The 10,376-nt window shown below is 39.7% G+C and overlaps 1 protein-coding gene across 1 annotated transcript in view; it reads right to left on the minus strand.

Moving 5' to 3' along the window:
• Window positions 1–430: 430 nt before the first annotated feature.
• cfap58 (cilia and flagella associated protein 58) overlaps window positions 431–10,376 on the minus strand; it is a 33,527-nt gene continuing 23,581 nt past the window's right edge. Inside the window, exons 10-17 of the mRNA XM_037979011.1 lie at window positions 5,542–5,688; window positions 2,892–3,032; window positions 2,596–2,819; window positions 2,094–2,202; window positions 1,829–1,933; window positions 1,019–1,138; window positions 721–845; window positions 431–630 (exon numbers count right to left, since the gene is read on the minus strand). Of these exons, the coding sequence (XP_037834939.1) occupies window positions 519–630; window positions 721–845; window positions 1,019–1,138; window positions 1,829–1,933; window positions 2,094–2,202; window positions 2,596–2,819; window positions 2,892–3,032; window positions 5,542–5,688 (1,083 nt within the window). The 3' untranslated portion in view covers window positions 431–518. The remainder of the gene's footprint in view (window positions 631–720; window positions 846–1,018; window positions 1,139–1,828; window positions 1,934–2,093; window positions 2,203–2,595; window positions 2,820–2,891; window positions 3,033–5,541; window positions 5,689–10,376) is intronic.

Raw genomic sequence — 10,376 nt, forward strand, 5'->3', positions numbered from 1 at the left:
AGGTGGTAACGTCACAGGAGGGTTTGTGAGCCTGTCAACAGTAGCAAATAAAGCTCGAGCATTGTTAGTGGTTTTGTTTATGACATCTGCAAAGAAAGCCTCTCTTGCATGTTTTAGTGTTGTGTGATAGTTACGTAGTCTTTCTTTGTAGATGTCAAAAAGAAACTAATTTATTAAGATAAAAGATAATCAAAAACAAAGGCTGATGTGGCAGCATAACCAAACATACAAAAATCCAAACCTGAGACACAAGACGAGAGGGACAACCAGGTGAAGTGGGCACAGGTAAGTGATAACAACTAGGATCAGGTGAAGGTGGGCGTGGCAGGAAAACAGGAGACTGACTGAGGAGAAGTGAATGATGACAGGAAACAAAGACACGAGGAACAAGAACTGAACTAAGACAAGGCTAACAAAGATAACTGAATAAAATAAACAATAAACTCAAACTGAAACATGAAGGCAATAAACTGAATACAAAAACACAAAGAAAACCCAAATCCTGACAGTAGTGGCTGCTAACATCTCACAGGTGGGTCAATCCTGAAGCCCCCTCCAGTAAATTGAGGTTTGCTGCTCATCTGGATCAGAGGTTCCAATTGATCCACTTTGGTCCTGGTTTTCTGCTCACTATTGACACATACACAGCTTTACAGAGAGTGAACAAAACTATCACCATGTTCAAAAGTGATTAGGATGTAAAACAAAGTCAGACCTTACCTATGGAGCTTTTTTTGATTCTGATACTTCTTCTTCATATTTGCTAACTCACTGGTCAGTCTTTGATTCTCACTTTTGTACTCAGTCATCTTTGAGTCAAGCATTGTCAGTTCTGCTATCAGTGCCTGTGGAATCAAAGCAAACACTACACAACAAATAGGCTGAGTACTGAATGCAACTGAGGCAGATCCAATCAAGTCAAATCAAAATAAAATGGAGACACACACAAGAAAACCCCACAACACTGAGAAACAAAAGGGGAAAATGTGTAAATTGAGAAAAGTATGAGACTGAAGACCTTAAGTTTTTTGGTTCGATCTCGGATGGTCCACTGGCACTGCTGGAGCTGTTCAGCTGCCTCTAGACCAGGTCGCTGGGCCAAAATGTGCTTTAGCTCCACATACAGCTTCTCTTTTTCCTTGGTGAAAAAAAATTACAAAATATCTTTATTTTTAGATGAGCAGAATGAAAAATAATGCTAAACTGAGAACATTTTTGATTGTAAACAAAGGGAAGGAAAAATTTATAGACAGACAGACAGAACATTGAAATTTACCAACCACACAGATCAGTGCCTTCTATTTGACTCTCACCACGCATTGGAACAAAAACTTTCTGTCATTAGAGCGCTACATCATTGAGCCAAACAGACAGAAAGGAAAAATAACAGAAACACATAAAAAAAAACTTCCAAACATTTGGTCATCCTAACTGGGCTTTTGTCAAGTCAGCAAGAACATTTAGAACAACAAATGTAACAGCATTGTCATCTTATATGTTGCTGGAGTATTTAAAGAACTGAGAGGGATTTTCTCCAAACAATAAGACTTGAACCCTGTCTAATATGTAGGGGCAGCAGGTTCCACAACTTAGGAGCTACAACTAAAAAGGTCCAATCAAGTGTGGACCAGCCTGGACCTCGGGACAACTAAAAGCAAATGATCACTATATACAGAGAGAGATTGAGAGAGAAAATTAGGAAAAGTTTGACTGTGCACAACCCATTTGCAGCCTTTCTGTGTTTTCCTCATAAATGAACAGGTTTTGCCTCTTTCATGAAGTTATGAATAATTATTTTTGTAATGGTGCACAAGCACTGAGTGTTTACCTGTAGTAAAAGTTCCCGTTCCTCAAGATCTTGGGTCTTACTAATCAGTCTCTTCTGTAAGAACTGAATCTTCTGGATGAGCTGGTATTTACCAGGGTCACTACCCTGCACCAAAGAGTTATGGACATAACATGAAATGTTTTTCTTTGAACGTTGAAGGTTAAACGAGACTAAATAGTGTGCTTGTTTTTGTAAAGTCGAGTTGAATAAATATAATAGGTGAGAGCTGTAGCTGATCCGCACAGACAGATAAGAAAGCACTCACCTCCAGTCGCCTCCATCTGTGAATGTTTATGGGTTTCAGCTGTTCTTCAAGGATGCTGTTTCTTGTTCTTTCTTTGAGCAGCTCTTTCTGCAGGTGGAACAGCTTTGTCCTGCAGCACAGAACCCCATGTTAAATCGGTGATAGGACTAAAACAAACTGGAATTCCCTGAGCCCTCTGATCTGCCTTTAAACATAGCAGCTGGACTGTGATTACAATGAAAGTATTTTTTACAGAAATGCTGCAGCTGTAATGGAAAATAATAATAATTCATTGTGCCTTTGTTCCAGAGGTTATTCCTACCTGTTTTTCTAGTTCTCAGCAAATCTTTCTGTCCTTCATTTTGAATCTTGCTTTCCTTTTTTTAGATCCTGCTTTTTGTTGGTCAACCCATCCTTTCTCCATCTTGTTCTTTGTGTTTACTATTTGTATCCTGCCATCTTTCTCCTCTTTCACTGCTCAAATATATCTGATAAGATCACGTACAATCAACGGTACTTTTACCTCAACTCCTCTGTGTTGGGCAAACTCTTGTCTAGGATGCTCTTCTTTCTGCTGAGTCGTTTGATCTCCAGCTTCAGCAGGTGGATATCCTCGAGCCTCTGGTTGTAGTGGTAGTCTCCCTTGCTCAGAATGGACTGCTGGATCCTGATCTTCTCATACAGCAGAGCACGTTCATCATTACGATGCAGCAGTTGTTTGCCAAGGCTGTCTCGCTCTCTTATGACCTTAAGTAAACAAATAATCAGACACTCCTAAATGACATTTTATGTATTTTTGTCCATATTCTTCTCTTGTACCTGATCCAGTTCCTTCTTCTGTAGGATTTTCTCGCTCTCCATGTCGGCTATTATCCTCTGCATTTTTTGTTGTTCTACTCGTTGGCTGTCAACAAGCTGCTTTGTGTCTTCCAGCTGTTGTTTTACTAACTGTAGCTCACTCTGTTAAAGGACACAGAGATGCTAAGGAACATGTTTGAACAATAGAAAGTACAAACTGAAGTTACAGTGCCTTGAAAAAGTATTTACACCCCTTGAACCCTTTCACATTTTGTCATGCATCAACCATAAACTTCAAAGTATTTTACTTCTTCCAGTTTGGGGGTCACAGCAGCTAGTGCTCTGATGACCATTTACTTCCCACAACTTCTCTATTTCCTCTTTCAGCCCATGGTATTTTTTCTAGCTTGTTGGGCTCCTTCTTCCTGATGTTATAATCACTTGAGATTGCTATTTTTTATCACCACTGCATTCTTCTGTTGCTTGTTGACCACTACAATGTCTGGTTGGTTACTATAACCGGTTTGTCGGTCTGGATCTGGAAGTCCCACAGTATCTTAGCACTGCCATTCTAAATCTGCAATGTGCAAATCACCCTTGGTGGGGTTTCTCACTTTGACAGTGGGATCTTCACTCCATACTTGGTACAGATGTTCTGGTACACTATTCCAGCCACTTGGTTATGGTGTTCCATGTACGCTTTGTCTGCCTGCATTTTACATCCTGCTATTATGTGCTGGACTGTCTCAGGGGCATCTTTGCCATTGGTAGGATTTGTTGATAAAAGCCACTTCCTAAATCTGCCACATGCAGTATAGGGCCTTATCTTTCTGTAGCCGGGGCATATTGCCCCCCCCGGTTGTGCTGCTGCACCTTCTTCCTCCTGCCACTGATTGTTGCAGGAAACTGACTTTAGAGAGCAACATCAAGAGCACTGTTTACTGGTTTCACTGTAGAGAAGGTAAGGGCTGTTCCTTATGATTACCTGGCTGTCTAATGTTCTTGTTAACTTGATTTCTTTTGTGTGTAGGTTGGCCTGCTACTGTTTCAGGTTTAGTTCTTGGTTTGTTTTTATTTTATGTTTTTATCTGTAAATTATTAGGGAAAGGGAGTTTTTTTATTCTAGCCTTCTGGCCTGTTTTAAGGCAGGACCTATGCTGTCCCTGGATCTTGGGCTGTTTTATTTACATTGAGGAGACTAGTGGGAGGGGACCTTTTCTTTTCTTTGTTGTATTCACCAAGGGTTTGGTGTAAGTGTTTTTGTTGGGGAACACTTAGGTGTATTTAGTTATATTTGCATTTTCTTTATTATTCTCCCTCTCCCCCAAACAGTCTGATTTTATCTAATTGGATTTTAACTATTTTCCAGCTTTCAGGATCCTAGGGCCAGCATGGACTCCCACTTTTAGTGCCATTTGGTGTAATGCAGTGAACCGTGACTATTTTACCCTTTTGAAATATTTGTGAGTTCAATAAACTATTTGTAATTTGCAGCAGTGCCTCTGTCAATTCCTTACAAATTTATCTGTGTGAACTAGCAAAAAGATCTAAAGCTGTACCCAAGGTCACATTTCCATGATGGTTCCTTTTGGGTTTCTGCTGCCTGAGAGATTTGCTGAGCAGTTAATTAGTGGGAGGGTTCTTCCAGATGTGCTCCCGGATCTTTTTTGTTTCATCCTGTAAAATGGCTCTGATGCTCACAAGTCCTCCTTCCTCTTTCTTAGTGTACAGTCTCAGGGTGCTGTAGTTGGTGTGAAACCCTCTGTCGTGAGGAGCTTTCGTGTCTTGATGTCAGCGGCTTCTATCTCCTCTTTTGGCCAGGGTATTATACCAGCAGGGGATCTGATGACTGGCACCACATACATGTTGGCAGCTTGGACTTTGTCCTTGTCAATCATCTGGCTCTTCAGGACCATCTTCTGATTTCCTTGTAGCCTCATCATGGTTGCCATTACCCTGTGTTACTCCAAGGTTTTTGTAGCTGTTCTTAACATCTGCAACATCTTTTGGTGATCTATCTTTTGTGCTATTTTATGCACTTGCAATACCAGTTACAGTTTTTAAATGTGATTTATGAATAAACTCTTCTTGCTTATTTATTACTTACTATATATGACTCAGAGTTGGCCAATTCTGAATTTGAAATGAGTTTAAAGTTCCTGTTACTAAAACAATTGATGACAGGATCAGATTTACAACCCACTGTTAATGACAGAACAGAGATGAGTTCTGCCACAGCCTTTCCTGCACCTCCACTATGACCATTATCATTTGCTGCCTGAGCCTAAAAATTAAAATATTTCTGTGCAATTCTAATTCCAGACCAGAGAACAGTTCAGCATCTTGACTCTTAGTTACATCACACTATCTGGGGAACTCATCTCTGTTTACCCTTTAAAGAAAACAACTAATCAAAGCAGCAACAGATTTCAGGTATCAGGTTTTTATATAAATGATTTGGACCAAATCGACACTATAATCCTTAAAGAGCCTCTGTACCAAAGCACAGCCTTTAATTAGCCCTTCTTTGTAGAGTTCAGTAATTAAAAACAGCTGAGTTAATATGAGTTTCATTTGTTTGATTTTCTTGTTTTATCAGGCACAGTTTTAGATGTAGTTCAACAAGACTAAAAAACATCTTTCCCCTAAATGGGCAGGTTATTAACTGTACCTTAAGGGTCTCATTATCTTTCTCTAAACGCTTGTGCTCCTGCTGATCTTTGGTAAGGGCCTCCTCCTTCCCAGTGATCTCATCTCTTAGATGGCTAACCTGGTTGTTCAGAGTCCTCATCTTTCTTTTCATCTCTGCAATCTCTTCCTACGACAAGGATGAAAACAAAAGTAACATGAAATTAAACAATAACAGTTACCCAGGTTTTTTGACAGAGAAAATACAAAACCTGAAAGAAAGCACGTATACAGACATTATGAAACATGAGCAACAGCCCAACTCAAGAAAAAATGTAGTGTGGATGCTGAATACTAAATAACTGCTGAAATCTTTAAAAAAAAAAAACGAGTTGTGAAAGTTAAAACAAGCAAAACTAAAAAGAGAAAAATACAAGCTAAAAGCAGTAGAATACAAATTAAAACCAATAGAATATTCGATTAAAAACTAGAAGAATTCCTGGACAAATTTTGAGGGGCCTGACATTTGGTTAATTTAGCTGTGGTGGCCATCTTGAATCAGGTTGACTCTAATTTTATAGTTAAAGGTAAAGTTATTAACTTTTATGTTAATCGTTTGTAGACTTGCATTCAATAATTACTTTCTGAGAGCTTTATTAAAATTTGGTGAGTTGTTCCTGAAATATTTTGCCAACAGAAATCATCCCCACCAGTTTATTGCTAAGATTAAAACAAAGGACTGAAAGATCTGCTAGCAGTGAGGTGATTTTTTGGTAATCACTGTTTTATTGACACACAAAACTGTGTGTAAATATTTGTAAAACTAATTTAGTTAAAGCTAGTTCTGTATTTTCTAAGGCAGCCGTGCTGGCCTACTTGAATCAGAATAACTCAAAAAGCCGATCTGTTATAAATGTGCATATAAAGATTACTTTCCGAAGGTTTGATCAAAATCCAATCCATCCAGTGGTTCATGAGATATCTTGCTAAGAGACTTTATTCCCAACAGTTTATAGCAAAGTTGCTAGAAAAAAACCCAAAGAATTTGTTAACTGTCACAATATGTCTTAGGGATTGTTGAAAGCTACCATCAAACTAAATTATAGCTAAATATCTATCGAAATAACTTATATGTCATGGTTTTTAGTGTTTTGTTAACTCTTGTTTTGTTTCTGGTTATCTGTTAGTTTCTGTGTTCATGTCCTGTCACTTTCCACCTCCCCAGTACATTTCCTATTTATGTCTGCCACGCCCATCTCCACCTGCTTGTGATCATTCTCACTCACCTGTGTCCTTTTTCCTCATTATCCTCTGTCTTTAAGAACCGGTCATTCTCCTTCACCCCTCACTGGATCATTCCGCTTTGCCTGCTCTTTATCGTTCATCCTCGTCATGCCTTCGCTTCTGGTTTTTGGATTTTGTCTTTGTTAGGTTTTGCTGCCATGCCAGCCTTTTGTTTATTATTTTAAGGAATAAATTAGTTTTCGTTATCTTCCACAATGAGTCTGCGTTCTGGGTTCACCGCCATATCCCCACCTTCTGACATTATAGTCATTTCTGTATTTTAGTTATGGCAGCCATCTTGAATCAGATTGACTGCAAAACTCAATCAATTGTAGACATATAACCAATTATTACTTTCTGGGAGTTTCAATAAAATTTGCCAAGTGATTTATGAGATGTTTTGCTAACAGACATCTCTAATAGACAATGACAAAATTTACAAAAAAGAACTGAGGGATGTGCTAACACTTAAAGCATGTGTTGGTACTCTTTTTCATGTAAACACACATATACACACATTCAATATTTGTGAAACTGACAGAGTAATAGCCTTTATTGTTTTTGTTTTGCTAGCTGCAGCGACCATCTTGAATCACAATGACTCCAACAAGTATTGAGTTGTAGACATGTACTAAAGAATCACTTTCTGAATGTTTCCTCAAAAATCTATTACGTTGTTCATGAGATATTTTGCTAACAGGCAGACAATCAGAGTTGACATGATAATTCAAGACATGGTGTTTATGGGGTTGAAAATGATGGGAGATTTAAAAAGAAAATTCTGAAGTTCTGAGTTAAATGGTTGCCATTTTGATTTTCAGATTTGCAGAGGCTCTGCCTGCCTCCACTTTTATGACTACTAGTGAGCAGCCTAGACACCTTGAAAACAGCTAATCAGAAAACTAGGTTTCCCCACCGTTTGTAGGGTGTGTAGCTTTGTGTGTATGTCAGAAACAGAAACAACCAGAAAAGTACAGTTCAAAAAAACTACTGCTGTGCAAAAACTATAAGGTATACCTGAACCATGAGTGAAAGGAGAGACTGGTTCTCACTCATCTCACATTTCTACATTTCTACATTGCATTATGTCAGAGATATGACAAGGTAAAAACAGCCCTCACACCCCATTGAAAATAACAAAGTCAGACAAGTTTAATATAGATTTGAATAAGAGCTGAAGTACTCACACTCAAGCTTCTGGGGCTACTGGAGAGAAAACCGTAAGTCAAAAAGAAATAACAGAAACACTAGCTGTTGTCAAAGTCTGAGGAGATGACGGAGACGAACCCAGAGCACAGACTCATTGTAAAAATAAACTAATTTAATAAAGTAAAAAATAAACAAAACAAAAACAAACAGCTGACGTGGCAGCAGGGACTAAAATGAACAACAAAGGCGAGAATGAACGGCACGGAGAAATGAACACAGGAACAGGCACGGAGACAGAAAACAGGAGCACAGAAACATACAATGAACCATCGGAGTAATGGAGAAAATGACCGGATTTTAAACACTGCGGATAATGAGGTGAGTGGGAACAGGTGACATGATTACAGAGCTTGGACAGGTGTAGGTGGGCGTGACAGGGAGACATATGCCTCTTTTACACGGACCCTAATTCAGAAGTTCCGCTCTACTCGGCTCTACTCTGCTCGGCTCTATGAAGAATGCATCGCGTTCACACCGGCCAGTTTGGTCGTTAGCAGAGGAACGCCTCCTCGTGTTGCGAAGGGCGGGGCCGCAGTGCGGGGGGTGCGCTACCGAAACTTAGTGCAAGTTGTGTAAACAACAAAAGCGATATGGACAACGTTGGCCCTGTGTTGTTGCTGTTTGTTAAACTTATGGGGATTCTCCTGAGACTTCAGGAAGAGAGGCGCAGTGGAAGAAATGCTCTGGATGCTAAGATTGTTGCGCGGAGTAGGACAGCTGTTATCAGCCGGAGATTTCAGGCTTTACAGCGCCTTCAGCTGGGGGACAGACGGCATAAACGTTGCAGGGTAAGCTAACGCTGTTGTTTATATTCCTATCGTTCGCTCTTTATGCTTGCATCTGGTCACACCCACGACCAATGAGTGAACAGGAGCTAAGCTTGCGCCGCCCACGAAGCAGGGCCGGCCCGGCTGGCCCTACTCCGAAGCAGGGACCAGCCTAGAAAAAATGCTGGTGGAAACGCGCGCAAAGCGAGCCGATTAGAGTGGAGCCGGGACCGTTAGTGTCCGTGTAAAAGGGGCAATAGAGAAAGACTGAGAAGGAGTAAGTGAACATGAAACAAGAGACGAGACAGAAACCAAAACACAAACCAAAAACTAAATAAAAACAAAACAAAACCATAACACAGAAAAAACCCTAATTCCCCACAGCTGTAAAAAGACAAAAATACCTACATTTTGGTCTATAATTTGTATTTGTATCATAAAAGATGTGGGGGAAGGAAGAGTTTGTTTGCTAACCAACCATGTTTGGGTTACAGACCTCCACCCTCTAGGTCATGTAAGTTCTCACTCTGTCAGTTTAAAATTCTGCTCATTGCTTTTTATTGGGTTCTAAGGTATCATTTTTGCTAGTTGGCATGGCAACTCCAAGTGCCACTAAAAGTAATAGCGCACATTTTGTGACCAAAATGCTCATTTTGATATAGAATTTGAGTGGGTGCATTTGGGCCACAAAGAAGTTGATGGAAGAGGACAGTATAAAGTTAAGAGACCTGTTTAAGGGTGGATGAGAACAGGTATAACTATAGAATGACATAACTTCAGCTAGAAATTGTAGTTGAATGTTTGTGCTTCATATTTACTTTGAATAACTTTGGCGCATCTGAATTTACTTTAGCTAGTATCATATTTGAGATTATTGATTTAATATGTTTAACAACATGGGAATGTAGAACATATAACATTTCATTATTTTTTTTCCTTTTTATCAAGGCAAAATCTGGGCACCATGCCATCTTCACTCAAACCAGACCCTCTCCCCTCTGTGTGGGTCTGTGATTCTGCTTTAATGATGCGATAAGATATGACTGGCTTTGAGACGAATCAGAAACTCCACCCATAGACAAATACAGATGTCTGCTTGGGAAGAGATGAGAAAAGGCCCTAAACATCCCCTAAGTGAATCTTAAAACCAAACATTTGGCAAATTCTCTCTCGTGTTTTTGTTCTTATGTTCTTCGTTTAACTCTTAGCTCATAGTTTTTGTTTTTTCCTTGTCATGTTTTTCCCCGTCGTCAGAGTTCTTTGTTCATGTTTTTTGTCACCTTTTTGTAACTTGCTCATCACTAGAAACATTTAAAGTTTAGTTCATATTGTCCAGTACTAACTGTCCAGTACTAACTATCAGAATTATTATTATTATAATTCCTCCGTTTGTAAATACAGTGCCTCCTTCACCAGCCAAAACAAAGATAACCATCTGATGCCTAGCTGAGATGATCCTTTGGCCTCCAGACTTCCAGGTAGCTCTAGACTCTGGGCACCAAATTCTGCTGATCCTGTCAATGGGAGCAAGTGATCAGTTACTGCAGAACCAAGCACCAGGGAGATGGCCTACCTTTCAATAGTGGCCAACAGCCTGGTCCATTCTGGAGACCCCCTC

Source organism: Kryptolebias marmoratus, linkage group LG13 (genome assembly GCF_001649575.2).
Source record: "Kryptolebias marmoratus isolate JLee-2015 linkage group LG13, ASM164957v2, whole genome shotgun sequence".
Taxonomy (NCBI): Eukaryota; Metazoa; Chordata; class Actinopteri; order Cyprinodontiformes; family Rivulidae; genus Kryptolebias; species Kryptolebias marmoratus.